General features: G+C 46.3%; 1 protein-coding gene across 3 annotated transcripts in view; it reads left to right on the plus strand.

The window, feature by feature from the left end:
- Positions 1-299: 299 nt before the first annotated feature.
- The window catches only part of Atg16l1 (autophagy related 16 like 1), a 45960-nt gene continuing 29521 nt past the window's right edge, over positions 300-16738 (plus strand). For all 3 annotated transcript variants that reach the window (XM_029565953.1, XM_029565954.1, XM_029565955.1), the window contains exons 1-5: positions 300-569; positions 5795-5888; positions 11420-11525; positions 12334-12407; positions 13044-13295. In XM_029565953.1, coding sequence (XP_029421813.1) covers positions 455-569; positions 5795-5888; positions 11420-11525; positions 12334-12407; positions 13044-13295 — 641 coding nt within the window. In that variant the 5' untranslated portion in view covers positions 300-454. The remainder of the gene's footprint in view (positions 570-5794; positions 5889-11419; positions 11526-12333; positions 12408-13043; positions 13296-16738) is intronic.

Raw genomic sequence — 16738 nt, forward strand, 5'->3', positions numbered from 1 at the left:
ACAGTAACAACCATTCAGCTACTCTGTCAGGAGGTGCCAGAACGGACCTTCTGAGCTGAGAAGATGAAGAAATAAATCTGAAAGCTGTAACTGCAGCAACAGAACTGCGCGGGCAGATGGCACCACCCTTTCCTGTCTCCACCACCCTTTCCTGTCTCCTTCCGCGCGTCTAGGGCGGCCCCTAGCGGCCGCCTCTGGTCACCACCGCTTCCGGCTTCGGCGTGGCGTCATCAGAATGCGTCCTGCGACGTCTCTGACCGCGTGTCTGAGTGCGGCCTACGGCGCCGGGTGAGGAGACGGGACTTCCGGCCATCTGCAGCTCATTTCCGGCGGGAACGGGAAGGCCGTTCTCGGTGGCCTGCCTGTGAGTGGTCCCCACGCCCCTCATGCTGCAGCCTTCGGCTCCCTGCGCGCGCGCGGACCGGCGGGCCTGAACGCCTGGACAGCGAGCGGCATGTCGTCGGGCCTCCGCGCCGCGGACTTCCCCCGGTGGAAGCGCCACATCGCAGAGGAGCTGAGGCGCCGGGACCGGCTGCAGAGGCAGGCGTTCGAGGAGATCATCCTGCAGTGTGAGCGCGCGCCGGCTGGGAGCGGAGTGGAGCGGGCCGGGACGGTCAGGCTCGCGGGGCGACCTAGGGGTGCTCTCCTTCCGCCAGCCGCGGCCGGGACGCGGAGGCCCCTTCCCAACTACGCGTGCTCGGGGTTGCAAATCTCGACGGTTCGCTCGGGCTCCGGGAACACCCGGCTTAGGGGGTCGCGGTCCAGGCGAGCGAGCATGGACTGCAGCTGAGCTCGAGCGGCCAGTGGTTTCTCAGACCTCCCGACCCACGCCACCTCGAGGTTCTTTGTACCCATCTTTTTAAATTACTTTTTATTTCATGTGTCTGAACGTATTGCCTGTATGCGTGTAAGTGCACCTGTGTGTGCAGTGCCTGCGGAGGTCAGAAGAGGGCGTCGGATCCTCTGGAACTGGAGTTAAGGGCGGTTCGCCGCCATGTGGGTGCTGGGAACCGAACCCGGGTCCTCTGTCCTAACCGCTGAGCCATCTCTCCAGCCCCATTTGTACACATTTGTGGGTCTTACCATTCTTTGATTAGGTTATAACCTTTGCTGTTATAGAACGCCTTCGGTGAGAAAGAAGGGCTTTTCTTCTTCGCCACTCTTTGCAATTTTAAGGATACAAAAGATGACTCTTGTAGTTTCTCAGGAGCATTTTCTTGCCCCTGGTTCCCAGTTTTGCCAGTTTATTTGACATTTGGGTGAAGAAATGATCACTTTTTCTTTGGTCCTAAGGCCCTCTTTGCCTTCTGAGTTGATTGGAATAAATCAGTGTTTTCCGAATTTATCTGCACGTTAGTATCACCTGGGATCAATTAATTTAAAAAAATATATATTAACCGAGAATATAAATTGTTCATTACGACTGCATAACAACTCCAAACCTCAATAGCTTAATATAACTGTGTATTGTTTCTCTCATGGGTCTCTAGTTTACTAGCCTTCATCTGAAGTTGGGGAGAGAGTCTCATCTCAGGTCTCAAGTTGCAAATAGCAGATTGGAGCTATCTGAATGTGTCTCTGGTCTGGATGTCCACCACGGCTTCCTCATAGCAAAACTAGGGCTTCTTGCCACAGTGTCCTGGATTTGCCATCTATGCCTCAGGACTCTAAAGAAAGATAGTGAAAGTGCCAGTTTACATGAGGGGAGGTCTAGAAGTGGCTTGGCTTCATGTCTGCCACCGGCAAGTGCAAAGTGGGCAGTAGGCTTCCATCCCGATTGAAGGAGTGGCATGAAGGACCCAGGAAAGAAGACGGCCCCAGGAACTGGGATCATTTCATTTTTTAAAAAAATTTGTGTGTATGAGCGTGTTGCCTGCATGTAAGTGCACCTATGTCATGCAGAGGCCAAAAGAGGCATTGGATCCCCTGGAACTGGCGTTATGGATGTTTGTTAGCTGCCCTGTGGGTGCTGGGAACTGAACTCAGGTCCTCTGGAAGAGCAGCCAGTGCTTGTAACCACTGAATCATCTCTCCAGCCCTTCCTGGGATCTGTTTTAGAAGTATAAAAATATAAAAACCAGAATAAATGAATGTAAAACATAAACAATGTTCTTAGTGCTCCCCGAATGACTGTGGTGCGCTCAGGTTTGAGCACTGTATTATAATTGGCTTGTATCGCTTCATCTTCAAAATTCTCTGAAGCAGTTCCTGCCATTGTCTTTCATACATGTTCATGAGGAAACAGGCCAACAGAGATTGAGTAATGTCTTGGGACTTGTGTGAATTAATGGTAGGGTTGGGATTCGAATCAGGCTTATGACATTTGACTTTTCCATTTCTTCTTCCTGGTGGATCTCACAAGAAATGGCCCTTTGCCTTCACTGCACTTCACCTCTTTGAAAAGGCAGCATGCTGTATGTCTGGTGATTGCTTGGACGATTGTTTGGATGTGGAGAGCAACGCTATTTCAGAACCATTCTCAGCTCAAAACGTGATTCCTGTACCGGTTTTACGGGTTCCATTCTTGTTCTCTTTAGAAAATAACACACTACAAAGTCAAGTTGAGTTGGAGGCCTAACTAGACCCTTACTAACCTTTTCACTTCTCTAGGTCCAGCTTGATGCATCCATAAAACAAGAACAAAACTTGCCCTGCCTGCTTCATAAAAAGTGCTGTGTGTGGTTGGGCTTAAAAATTACCTGTGATGTGTAAATGTAAAGCTAATCTCAAGACAAAGAATGGCTTTTCTCTTCAAAACTGGACATCATGCAGGGCATGGTTGCACACGCCTTTGATCCCAACACTGGGGAGGCAGAGGCAGGCAGATCTCTGTGAATTCCAGGCCAGTTGGGGCTATAGGGAGAGCTTGTCTCAAAAAAGAATAAAACAAAACCAGACATCATGATGGGGTAGAAGGAAGAACAATTGGAGATGGATAGTATTTTAATTGAGGACAGTTGTTTCCAGGGTCTGTAGAGAGGTATGCTGAGATAAGTTTCAGGTGATTAGGTCTTTTAACAACGTCATCTACTTGTAGTGGGGAAGATGGGATAGGAGATGCAGCAGCAACCATGGAGTGTTTTTATGTTTGTAGACCTTAGGGGGGGTCTCTGAGCTTAGATTAGTGAAGGCACTAGTTAGGATATATGCTGTGATTTAGGAAGTTAATCCTGTTGTCTCTCCCTACCTTGCGGCTGTTACGTACTAGTATTTATCAGTTTAAGAAAAGGTACTATATAGAATAAAATATGACTGATCAGCTTTACAGGGACAGCCTGTGATGTAACCAAGAAAATACATCTTTAATCAGCACTAGACTAGTTATGTAATACCTGCTTCAGGGGCCAGGAGAGGGGAAAACCATGAGAGGCTAACAGGGCAGGTTGGCGAGGCGTCCTGCTTGTTTAAATCTTTCTTTATAGGCCACGGGGTTAAATGTCTGGGGAGACATTTCCCAGTTTGGCTGAAACTTCACAAGTCTCGTCAAGCCGGTCAAGTCCTGCCCCTCCCACCATCCTGTGTTGTCTGTTCAGTCTCTGTCCGAGCCTAAAGAGAAAGATGGAAAGAGGCCTTGGGGGTGGGCTGTGCTTCCTTGTCTAGCCTTCTGAGGGAAAAGAACCTTTAAGTGCCTTATGTCCTTTTAAAGGCCTACGCTCGGGCTGGGGAGATGGCTTAGCGGTAAAGAACACTGGCTGTTTTGCAGAAGACCCAGGTTTGAATCCCAGTACCTACATGGCAGCCAACAACTGTCCGTAATTCCAGTTCCAGGGGATCCGACAGCCTCGTCTGACCTCCGAGGCCATTGCATGACACAGGTGCACTTACCTACATGCAGGCAGTACATGCATACACATAAAATAAAAACAAAGAGTCTTTTTAAAAAGGTCTGTGCTAATCACAAGGTGCCCAGTTGTTTGGAAGCAGATTCAGGAGTGGAATCTTGGGACTTGGAGGATTTGTGACCGCCCTCCTTCAAATGCAGTTCTGCACCACTCTCCGCAGTTCCTGTTCTGCCTGGCACTGTTAGGGCTCAGAAGATGTTTTGCCAGAGGGAAGTGCTTTATCTTATCTTTCTGAGAGAGGGTCTGTTTGTAACTGGCCTCCACCTAAGAGCCTCCTTCCACTTACTAGGTGCTGCAGTTACAGGCATCGCCACAGCACACCTGACTCAAGGTGCCCCTTGACATCCTCAAGTGTTTTCTAATTCTCCCTAGTTTCCAAGCACAAGGATGGTTCTTTTGCCAACTGAGAAAAGTTCTTGTTTTTGTCTGGCAGTGCTGGGATCTTGAAGTCAGAGACTTGAGCATGACAGGTATACTACCGCTGAACTATTATCCTAGCCCTTGCCCACTGAGATCTTTTTCCAAAAGAAGTGGAATTGTTTTACGTTCTCTCCCTAGCCGTTTCATCAATTAACTAGGAGAAAATAGACCCCAAGAAGAGGACTCTTCACAGCCCCCACCTGGAGAGATTTGGATTTACTCGGAGGGCCTCCAGAGGGTGCCCTGGGTATTATCATCTGCATAATAAGGCTCCCCTCATTGTCCCCATTTCTCTCCTGTGTAAAAGATAAAACTTACACTTCACCATCTTTACATTAATAAACTGGTCCTGCTTTCTTCTGTTAATGTACTTTTATGGGAATATAGGCTGTGACTGAGGAAGGGCTCACCCCCCATTTCTGCCCCTTCAGTGCACCCTCAGTTGGACCCTACAGGCTTGTGTGTCTTTTGTCCCTACCTATATCTTCCAAGCCTGTCTTTCTCCTGAATTTCTACCCTATGTCCTGTCTCATATGCAGGAAGAACTCACTGTCTTGCCTTCACTGTTCCCTGCAGTTCTGATGTAAATCTCTTCCATCCATTGCCTGAGCCAGGAGCTTCAGAGTGGCTTTGACTTCTTTCCAGTTCCAGATTGTTCATGTAACTGCCTGTGTTTACAATCTAACTTCATCATTGTAGCAAGAAACGTCTACATATCTCATCTTGCTCTTTCCTGCATAGGTTGCAGCCCTCACTTCCAGTCACTTAGGTCCACTTTTCTCTCTGCTTTGACCTTTAAGACCAACCGTTGATGAAAACAAGAGCAGACCATTCTCATCTGAACCTTTAATGATTGACCACTTTGGAGCTGAACTCCTTCATGTAGAGATTCTTCACTATACTTGGATTCCCAGTGCTCTGATCTTAAAAGTAGTTAAATTCATCAAAGTCCAGTACTGTCATACTTAAAAAGGTACATAGCATTTCGTTTTGCTGTGGCATTTGATGTTTTCTTTTGGGTTTTTTTTTGTTTGTTTTTTTTGTTTTTTTTTTTTTTTTTTTTTTTCTTTTTTTGCCACCTGGCCTGGTACTGGCTGTGCAGACCAGGCTGGCCTTGAACTCAACAGAGTTCCACCTGCCTCTGCCTCTCAGTGCTGGGCCCAAAGGCGTGCACCACCACGCCTGGCTATGGTATTTGATGTTTTTTTCATGGTAGGAAACAGATTACTCTGGAGGTAGTACAAAGCAATTTTAGCTCTTTTCGCAGGGGCTCATTCTGACAAGTGTGTGTTCAAGGGTTGCCGTGACTGGGCTCCTCAAGCTTAGGCCAAGGGCATCTATGGAACGGAAGTTCCTAGATTGCTACAGTAGGTGACAAAACCTACCTCGGACTTCAACAAAGCCTAAAGGTGGTGACGTGCCCAGGGCTGCTGCTGGTATTTTTTGGTTCCAATCTTTGTAAGATGTGTATGGTATAATACGTAATTTCTGAGCTTTTATTCCCCTTTCTTTTCATATATACATACATACAGATAACAAGTTGCTGGAAAAGTCAGATCTTCATTCAGTATTGGCCCAGAAACTACAAGCTGAAAAGCATGACATACCAAACCGACACGAAATCAGGTATTCTGAAAGAAATGTGGATTGTTCATTTCATTTGAAATTTGTTTCCTTTCCTTTGTTTGTTTTTGTTTGTTTGTCTTTTTGAAGCAGGGTCTCCCTGTAGCCCCAGCTGTCCTGGAACTCACTATGTAGACCAGGCTGGCCTTAAACTCACAGAGATCCGTCTGCCTCTGCCTCCCAGGTGCTGGGACAACAGGCATGCGCCACCATGCCCAGCTGGTCTTAAGCTAGCAATCCTGCCTCAGCCTCCCAGAAGCTGGGATTGTAGGAGTGCACCAGCCTGCCCTGCCCCTTCAAATAAACTCCCTTCAAATAAAAACTCTAAAATAATTGTTTAAAAGATATGGGTGCCAGTTGTCACATTTCTAATGTACATAAGCACACTTTTCTATCCTAGTTTCTCTTAACTCCCTTCAAATAAAAACTCTAAAATAATTGTTTAAAAGATATGGGTGCCTAGAAGGCTTGTCCGTGCCTACAGCCAGCTTGAGAATTTTCTCAAGGCCTGTTCACGTGGTAGTTATGTCAAGCTCTGGTCTAACTTAACAGGATTCACTTTTTGAATAACCAGAAACAGTCAAGTTCCTGAGTAGACTAGACCCTCAAAGCCTTGTTAATGCAGCATTACCTGGCAAATAAGCACAAATTGCTTTTTTGTATCATATGGGTCTGTTTGATCCTTTTTAAAAAGCATAGAATTCCTCAGCATTAGCTTGTAAAACCAAATCAGCAGGTTGCAACAGGCTTTTATGTTTCAAGAACTAGACTAGGCCAGGTGTCGGGGCTCACACCTTTAGTTCCAGTACTCGGGAGGCAGAGGCAGGATAGGCTGGAGAAATACCTGTTTTAATAGGAAAGGTAAGTCTTAAACTAAGTACCTATGTGTGTTTTTGTGGGGTGTTTGGTATGTTGACTAGGAATTTGTATTACTTATCAAGGATCATCGTCAAAAAACAGAAATCCATACTCCAGCATAGAGCAGATGGGCTTGTTCTGGGGTCTTTCTTTCCTCCCTCGCGTCTGTGACCTTTACGTATTTGATGGTTTGTGTGGGAACAGTGTCCGTTGTGTCTCAAAAGTCTATACTGTTTTTGCCCATTGACACTTAACAGTTGTTAAAACAGGTTGCTAATTTAAGATTTTAAAAACAAAACCTGAGGGCCTAGAGAGATGGCTTGGTGGTTAAGAGCACTGACTGCTCTTGCAGAGGACCCAGGTTCAATTCCCAGCACCCACATGGTGCCTTCAAATTGTCCTTAACTCCAGGTCAAGGGGAATCTGAAGCTCTCTTCTGACCCCCATGGCATTGCACAACACAGGTGCGCTCACATACATGCAGGCAATACACTCATACACATAAAATAAAAATAAATAATAAAAATATTTTTAAAAAAAACCAAACAAACCAGAAATGATAGTTGCGGCCACCTTCCTGTGAGTGGATCTGCTGTCCCTCTGGCAGGATGGTCTTCTGGGAGGTGACCGGGTGGGAAAAATCCCAGAGAATAGATGGTTCTGCCCAGCCAAGTTCTTTTGTCTTCATTACAGTTTGGGAGATCCTGCCTGTATGGCAGTCAGAGCTTCTGTAGTATTTAAGATGTCAGTTACAATGTTCTGATTACTTTTAGTGCTAGGGAATGTATCTAAATTCAATCAGTTAAGAGTTCCCATCCCTTGGGAGGCAGAGGCAGGCAGATCTTTTGAGATCAAGGCTAGCCTGGTCTGCATAGTAAGTTCCAGGCAGGCAGGGACTAGGAAGACCTGTCAAAAAAGCAAAACAAAATGAAAAACGATTCCTGTCTGGCTAAACTCTTGATGACTATATTCCTGTGTCATCAGCAAATTGATTTGTCTGGGAAGGTATTGTAAATAAATATGGACAGCTCTTTGAATTGTCTGAATTTTATTGGTGTAGTCATTTTACTGGAAGTCTTTCCTTTCCCAGAAATATCTATAATGAGCCCGTCCTCCTGATGGCCTTGTTTCTATTAAAGGTTTCCATGGGTCACTGGGTCACCTGCGGCTTCTTTTCCCCTTGGTATTCTGTCCCGCCCATAGCCACTCAGTCACCTAGGCCCTTGGTTTACATTTATTTTTTAACGACCTATCTCTCGTTCTTGGACTGACTGTGGCAAGAGTCCTGTTCACTTTAGACTTTTGGGGGGGGGGCTTTCTGAGACAGGGTTTCCCTGTAGCCCCAGCTGGCCTAGAACTCATTATGTAGACCAGGCTGGCCTTGAACTCACAGAGCTCCACCTGCCTCTGCCTCCCAAGTCCTGGGACTAAAGGCATGCGCTACCGTGCCTGGCTGTCATTCACTTTAGACTTGTAACTAGTGTGTGACCAGACATTGGAGACGGAGAGGTGAGACCTGGAGTCCACTTGTGGGGACAGAAGCTAAGTGAAAAACTAGTGCAAAAGCGATTGCTGAGAAACATGCCAAGTACGTTCACAGAGGATGGACACCTGATCAGTTTCTTCTTCCACCTCTGTCTGTCCCCCAGTGCATCCTAATTTACCTTAAGCTTCTGTCCATTGTGCATCAGTTATCAGACTCCCTGCTTAAGTATTTTCAGCACTTTGCCTAGAGTCTAATGTCAGACTCTTCAGCCTAGAAATAGCTTTGTAAGAGTGGTTACTGAGGGGTTGGAGAGATGGCTCAGCAGTTAAGAACACTGACTGTTCTTGTAGAAGACCTGAGTTCGAATCCCAGCACCCACATGGCAGCTAACAACTGTCCGTAACTCCAGATCCAGGGATCTGACAGTCTCTTTTGTCCTCTGCAGGCATTGTATGACACGGGTCACTAACCTACATGCAGGCAATACACACATGTAAAATAAAATAAAAATTAACAAAAAAAAAAAAGAGTGGTTAGCGAACCTGCTGGAAGACAGGTTCTTGACCCGGCCTCTGCTGGCTCAAATTTGCAGCCCCTCCCTGGCTGTGTTAAGCCCTTCTGGCAGTGGGTTGCTCAGAGACTGAACCAACAGCAGTCCCGTTACCTAAGCTCCTTTGGTTGTAAGCTAAAGGAAGGCCCTGGTGATCCTGACAGTGGAATGGTCCATTGTCTTGTCTCCTAAGGGGTATGGAGCTGGTCTGTTTGTAAGTCCCTCCTGCCTGATGTTCCTTCGACAGTTGGCTGTCCCAGGGAATTCTGTCCCTCTTCTCAATCCCCTCCCAACCAGAATCATGTTGAGGAACTACCCTTCTTATTTTCATTTCATGAGCCTTCCGAACGCCAGCTCTTTGGGAGGAGGGACCTTGTTTATGCTCTACATATTCCATGTTGCTTTGCATTTAAGTAAGGAGATTGGTGAGATTCTTTGTTTTTTCTTTTTTGGTCTTTTGAGACAGGGTCTCCCTGAAGCCCCAGCTGGCCTGGAACTCACTAGACCAGGCTGACCTTGAACTCTTAGAGATCTGCCTGCCTCTGCCTCCCAAGTCCTGGGATTAAAGGTGTGCACCACCATGACCCTCAAATTGGTGAGATACTTTCTAATTACTCTCCAAGTAATTAAAGATGGTTTTATGTAGAGTATTCCACTTTCTAGCCTGCTGGGTTCTTTCTACTTCTTGGGCTAAGATTAGGGAAGTACCTAGTTGCCTCAAAGAATGAGGTAAATGAATATTTATGCTTAGGTATATGATAAACATCCAGGTAGAAGTGGGTGGCTGAATTATGAGGGATTATTATGCCTCCCCCATTCCATTATATCATAGGTCTTATGGAGTGGACTGCTCTCTCCTGTCTGCTTTTGATGTGGCTGTCCTAGTTTGTGTCCAGCCGCCTTTTTCTCACTTTCCACAGACCAGGGAGTCATCTGTAGCTGTAGCCAAGACCCCTCTTAGACCATAAATCCTCAGATGTAGTTCTCAGCCAGAACTTTGCAGACCAAGGGATCTCTGAAATAATTGTTTTACTGAGCCATTTCAGATACTCTGCAGAAAACAAAGAGCCAGATCCTGGGGCCCCGTCCTGTGGCTGACTGTAACCAGGTCAGGTAGCAATTGGCAGATGTGTGGTCATCGTGCCCCATCAAAGCTCTTAGCATTTTCCTGAGCTTTGGGGGTAGAAACTGGAGAAATAGCTGCTGCTTCTGGGTTCAAGGCTTAGGTCCAGTAAGTTATCTATAAACAGGGTTTGATGACTGTTGGTTTGCTGTGTTGTGTCAGGGTTTCAACATAATTTGGTTTGCCTGCAGCTGTTAACCGATTAACTTCCTTTATCTCTTCTTCTACCCTTCTACCTTTGTAATTTCGAACATCTCAGTTTTTCTTTTATGTAGTCTGCTGTTTCTGAGACAATATGTAAATATCTGACTACGTTTCTGGGCTCCAGAATAAAGTATAGGTGCAGAGCCAACAAATCCATTCGCTGTTGCAGGCCAGCCCTGTGGGATACTGCTAACAGAAAGGCAGAGTGGACAGAGTTCCATTCTCCTGTAGTTTAATTGATTTTCAAAACTGAATTGATTCTTGAGATGACCTGAACTCCCTCCTGCAGCTTCTGGTGCATCTTTGTGCTGACACCTGCCTGTAAGACTCCAGCTTGGATGTCCACAGTGGAACCCTTATGTCCTCCCATGGAGCTGTTCCTCCCTCAGTCTTGCCATACAGTTAATGATACCTGCCCTTTACCCAAGGCCCTGAGTCATTCTTGAGTCCTCACAGATGTTCATTCCCCACGTCCAAGTCTAAGGCAGATCCTGTAGGCATTCTTCAGAGTGAATCTAAACTCTGAACAATCTCCACTGGCACCACCATGGTATGACAGCATGGCGCCCCCCCCCCGCCCCCACCAAGTCAGGGCTACACAATGTCCTGCTAACTGGTCTCACTGTTTTCTTCTTATCCCCCATAGTGTTAAAACTCAGCAGTAAGTAAATGCCAGACCCCAGGTACCTGGGAGACTCAGCATAATCTCAGCCTTGTCCCTTTGCACTGACACTGAGCTACCTCCCCACTTTGCAGCTTGCTTGTACCCACCCAGAGGGTCCTTCCCTAAGTAGGGGTGGGCACATGGCCCATCCTTTAGAGAAGCCCTCCTTCCTTGTGCTAAGTAAAACAGGATCCTGCTACTCTGTTCCCTCCCTTCCCTCATTTGTTTTCTTTGTAGCACGTGACTTCACATTTATTTGTCTGTTACCTGTATGCTTATTGTCAGCTGCATGAGAACAGAGCTGTATACTCCCCACCTTTCCCAGCACCAGCTTTGTCCCACGGGCTGGCATGCAAATCTCCTAAATAGATTCATTGACTGTTTACCTACACTTTACTCCAGAGCTCAACCTTTGCTCCCAGTCTGACTGGTGTGGTTATATTGGTTTATCCACTGTACATTCCACTCAGTGGCTCATTACTTGCCACTATTTCAGATGCTAAAATGGTTTGTTTGGGCTGTGTTAGCAAGTGCAGGTTTAAAGCTGTGGAATTAGTATTTCATTGCCTAGTTGGAGAGGTTTGGAGTCTGATACTCTCTTCCTTCTCCTTTTTTGTGTGTTGTCTTGATGTGGCTGGTGGTGATTTAGTCCTGGACACGATGGTGCTTGGAATGACAGTCAGCTACAAGAAATGGCCCAGCTGAGGATCAGACACCAGGAAGAGCTGACTGAATTACACAAGAAACGTGGAGAGGTAAAGAGGGTTCTGTTGTCTGTCTTCTGCTCCTTGCCGGTTCCTGTGGGTGGAGGCAGGAGAGCAGTCTTTTCCCTGAGAATTTACAGCAATCTGGCCAAATTCAGCATCACAAGCTCTCTTTGAGAGTAGAGGGTGGAGGACCATCAGGCACCATGAGGCCTGTTGGTAAGAGGTGGGCAAGCCAAAGCCAGGCTGCCTAGTTACAGTGCAGGAATGGTGGCAGAAGAGAAATGGTAGAGAAGTCTTCAAGAGCAAAAGGTTTGCTGCTGGAACCCCTAAAGGTCTTCCTAATGCATCATGATGCAGGAGTCATTGAAGTTAGTGCTTACTCTAGTTTCTGATCTTAGGTAAATAGGCAAAGCTCCAGCTGAGAAAATAGATTTACTATCAGTTTAGCTGAGTTGCTCATGAGGGTTAGACCATGTCCTCAACAAGGAACTCTAAGCCACCTAAGATACTCAGGAAGAGGCAACAGACAAGCTAGGCATAGTGGGGCACACCTTTAGTTGCAGAACTTGGGAGGCAGAGGCAGTCGGATTTTTGTGAGATCAAGGCCAGCCTGGTCCACATAGTGAGTTCCATGCCAGCCAGGGCTGCCAGGAGATCCTGTCTCAAAAACAACAAAAAAAGCAGCAGCAGACAGATCCTCAGAGCCCTTTCTATCTTCTCTGCAACCAGTTCCTTTTTCCTTTATAACTTTGCCTAACCCACAGGCACTTCTTAAAAATTAAGGGAATAGTCACCCACCATGTAATTTGCAAGTGAGATTCCAAAGTCTCTTACAAGAGTCTTTTTTGTCTCCCAGTTAGCTCAGTTGGTGATTGACCTGAATAACCAAATGCAGCAGAAGGACAGGGAGATGCAGATGAATGAAGCAAAGTGAGTAGAGACCGTGCCTCCCTGGGGTCTGGCTACTGGGTGACAGTCCATCTTGCTGTGTTCCTATGATTGGGGCCAGTGCCAAACGGTGGCCACACTGCCTTCAGCAAGACTCTGATTACAGTTTGTGCAGTCGGGGGTCCTTTTCTAGGAGAAGCAGGGACGGTGCTCTGGGACTCCCTGGGCTCTAGGCATCTGCTGAAGGAGGTAATGGTTGCCCTTACAAGTGAATGTTTCAGAGGCATTCTTAGTTCTCCACTGAGGTGGGGCCACAGTGTCTTAAGCACACATCCATTGGGATGGTGAAGGTACATTTATGAACAGAACCATTGTGTGCTAGGGAAAATTCTGGCAGACAAGAGAAACAGGGTCTCAGAACCACACTGTCTTAGAGCTGGGGGCAGAGAAAGGTGGCCTTGGAACACCCTTGGCCACCTGGAAGCTTCTGGTTCTGGTCATTAAGAACACCCAAGATATAGGTAATGGAACTATCCTGCATACCAAGGGGCTGATACAGTGATGACCAGTGTTCTGCTGCTGCTGGCCCAAGTCCACCCTGGTGGCACTTGTCAGTGCTCTGGCTATAGTGCAGGGCTCCAGTGAGAGACGGCTCTTCCTCTCATGTTTTGCTTTCAGAATTGCAGAGTGTTTACAGACCATCTCTGACCTGGAGTCAGAGTGCCTGGATCTGCGTACCAAACTGCAGGACCTTGAAATAGCCAACCAGACCCTGAAGGATGAATATGATGCCCTGCAGATCACGTTCACTGCTCTAGAGGAGAAACTGAGGAAAACTACCGAGGAAAACCAGGAGTTGGTCACCAGGTGGATGGCGGAGAAGGCCCAGGAAGCCAATCGGCTCAATGCAGAGAACGAGAAGGACTCCAGGTGGGCTGTCGAGCTGCAGTCCCTGGGGCTCTGGGGCTAGGGCAGCAGAACCTAGGTCTTGGAAAGTAAAGCAAGCCTGGCAGTTGATGGAAAGAGCGCCTCCTCCATTTTGTCAAGCTATTCAGACCCATCTAAAAATTCTGATCTTGCTAATGGGTAGGACAGTAGTTGAATCTCACATGCAATTAATAGTGAGATTGCTAAACCAGATTCATTGCTAATATTTTGTAATTCTGTGGAATCCTACTAGGATTTATGCTAGGAATTAAAAGTTTGGGAGATGGATTAAATGTACGTCATTAGCTAAGGAATTACATAACTATTTTAGTTAATCCCATTCTACTCGGTCCTGATTAAAATCCCATGAATCAAGAGCCAAAGGAAACATGTAAAAAGAGGACCTGTCTGAGCAGCATCTAGTGAGGTGATTTTTTTTTTTAATTTACTTATTTTATGTGTATAAGTGTTTTTCCTGTGTATATGTAAGTGCACCCGGGCATCCATAAGTCCAAGGAGGCCAGAAGAGGGCGTCAGATTCCCTGGTAGTGGAGTTATGGATGGTTGTTAGCCGTCATGTGGGTGCTGGGAACTGAACCTGGAAGAACAACCAGTGCTCTTAACCACTGAGCCACACTGCCCTCATCAAGACTCTGATTACAGTGTGTGCAGTCTGGGGTCCTTTTCTAGGAGAAGCAGGGACAGCGAGAATTTTAACAGGGAGGCCTCCCACCCTACAAATTAGGAGTTTCCATCTGTGCAGTATGAAATACAGGTTTTTCAAACATACACACAGCGTCACTGGTATATCACGGTCAAGGTCCACTGTACCATAGATGCTCCCATTCAAAGCAGCAAGACAGCAGTTAGAAGACATCTGTGTGGGGATCCCCATATCTGTAGCACAGTCTGAAAGGATAATTTTCAAAAGGACCAATGGTGAGCACTTAACCCTGCCAAATTGTACATTCACATTAATGGAGAAGGCATAAAATGACGGCATCAGGCTAGACAGTGAGTGACTGCTGGTTAGCTTATGAAGTGATTCTAAATGAAAATATCAGACTGGGGAGTTGACTCAGTGCTTAGGAGCGCTGCTGCTCTTGCAGAGAACCTGGGTTCAAATCCTAGCATCCACGTGGTGAATAACAACCATCTGTAACTCCAGTTCCAGGGGATCTGATGCCCTCTTCTGAACTGCATGGGCATTGCACAACACAAGTGCACTTACATTTATGCAAGCAATACACTCACCTACAAAAAATAAAATTAATAAATAGCCTTGAAATATTACAGAACTTTTAAAGTATAAAGGTAAATACAGTAAATTTAGGGTAACAATAAAATCGTTAACTTTTAAAATAGCTTTCTGAATATTAGAGGACAGTAAACCAGGAAATGTTTTTATTTTTTAATTTGTCTATGGGTGTATGATGTGGCATGGTAGGGGTGACACATATCAAGGTACACATGTGGAGGCCAAAGGGCAGCTCTGTAGAGTCAGTGCTCCTTTACGTGGGTTCCAGGGATTGAACTTTCAAGTCAGCAGACTTGCACAGCCATCAGATTTACTCGCTGAGCCATCTCATCAATCACCAAGCTACTCTTTGTTTTGGTTTTTTGGTTTTAGATTCTTAAATTTAACTGAATGATGTCTTGCTTGCATGTATGTAAGTACATCCCTATCATAAAGTTCCCACAGAGTCCAGAAGAGGGTGTCGGATCCCCTGGAACTGGAGCTAGGGATAGTTGTTAGCTGCCACATGGGTGCTGGGAACCAAACCTGGGTTCTCTGCAAGATCCACTAGTTTTCTTAACTGCGGAGCCATCTCTCCAGCCCCAAGATTTTCTTGTTGTTTTCAAACAGGGTCTCCCTATAGCCCCAGGTAGACTTGAACTCACTGCATACACCAGGCTGGCCTTGATTTCACAGAGATACTTCTGCCTCCTGAGTACTGGGACTAAAGTCCTGCACCATGGCCTGGGCCATGATTTTTATTTTTAATGTGTGTTTCCTTCACATACACACACAGTAATTTTTTTTTTAATGTGTATGTGTGTATTGCATGCATGTAGATAAGTACATCTGGGTCACGCAGTGTCTGAGGACAGAAGAGGCTCTGTTGAATCCCCTGGAACTGGAGTTACAGACAGTTAGCTACCATGTGGGTGCTGGGATTCAAACCTGGATCCTCTGCAAGAATAGTCAGTGTTCTTAACCACTGAGCCATCTCTCCTGCCCCCACAGTAATTTTTTTTAAGGGCAGTGCTAGAATTCTAGGGGATGGGATGGGGGTCCTTCACATCGAAGTAAAATTGCCATGAAATTAGGAGACCACCATAACTCAAAAACCAGGAGTTTCTGAAGGGAGGGCTTGGGGAGAAGAGACACAACTTGGAGAAGGTGGTGATGGACAGGTCGGCTGACCGCTTAATAGCTGCACAGGCCAAGGCTTCTGTGTTGGTCTTAGTGGGCTGCGGTTCCATACACTTTGACAGCTTGAGAATTTCATGGTACTTGCTTTCTTCTTTGGTATAGTGAGAGTAGTGGTGCAGCCAGCCCTCGGCATCACTAGACTCCACCTCTGTGGGTTAAAGATATGCGGGGGAAAATGTGGGTATGGCTGGACATGGTGGCACACACCTGTAATCTCAGCACTGCAGGAGAATTGCAAGTTCTAGGCCAGCCTAGATAACATAGTGAGATCCTGTATCAAAATAAAAAGAAGCTGGAGTTTGTACTGAGCATATACAAACTTTGTATTCTGCCTTTGTTCCCTGAACAATACAATATGTAGCTATTCACATAGCATTTATTAGTCTGGGGATAATTTAAAGCACATGGAAGGGTGTGCATAAGTGGTGTGCAAATACTATGCTGTTGCATTTGAGGGACTTGAGCACCTGTGGATTGTGGTAGCCATTGGGAAGTTGTTGTGGAGCCAGGCCTCCCACAGATACCAGGGGACTGAACTTAACTCAGGGGTTGATATTGGGGGCAGCCGAACTTAATTCAGAGGGTTGTTAGAAGTAGGAGAGAGAACATGAGCCATGGAGGTCAAAGGACAACTTGGAGCAGGGAGTCAGTTCTCTTGTTCCACCATGTGGATCCCAGGGATCATAGCAGCAGATGCCTTTGCCTGCTGAGTCGTCTTACTATCTTACTCAGCTCTGGAACCTTTTTTTTTTTTAATATTTTATTTATTTTATGTGTATGAGTATATTGCCTGCATGTAGGAAAGTGCACCCGTGTCACGCAATGCCATGGAGGTCAGAAGAGGCTGTTGGATCCCCTGGAACTGGAGTTAAGCACGGTTTGTAGCCGCCATGTGGGTGCTGGGAATCAAACCCGGGTCCTCTGCAAGAGCAGTCAGTGCTCTTAACCACTGAGCCATCTCTCCAGCCCCTGGAACCTTTTTATAATGGGGAGCCTTACCATTGTTTTG

The sequence above is a fragment of the Nannospalax galili genome, unplaced genomic scaffold, assembly GCF_000622305.1.
Source record: "Nannospalax galili isolate Female #2095 unplaced genomic scaffold, S.galili_v1.0 scaffold1138, whole genome shotgun sequence".
Lineage (NCBI taxonomy): Eukaryota > Metazoa > Chordata > Mammalia > Rodentia > Spalacidae > Nannospalax > Nannospalax galili.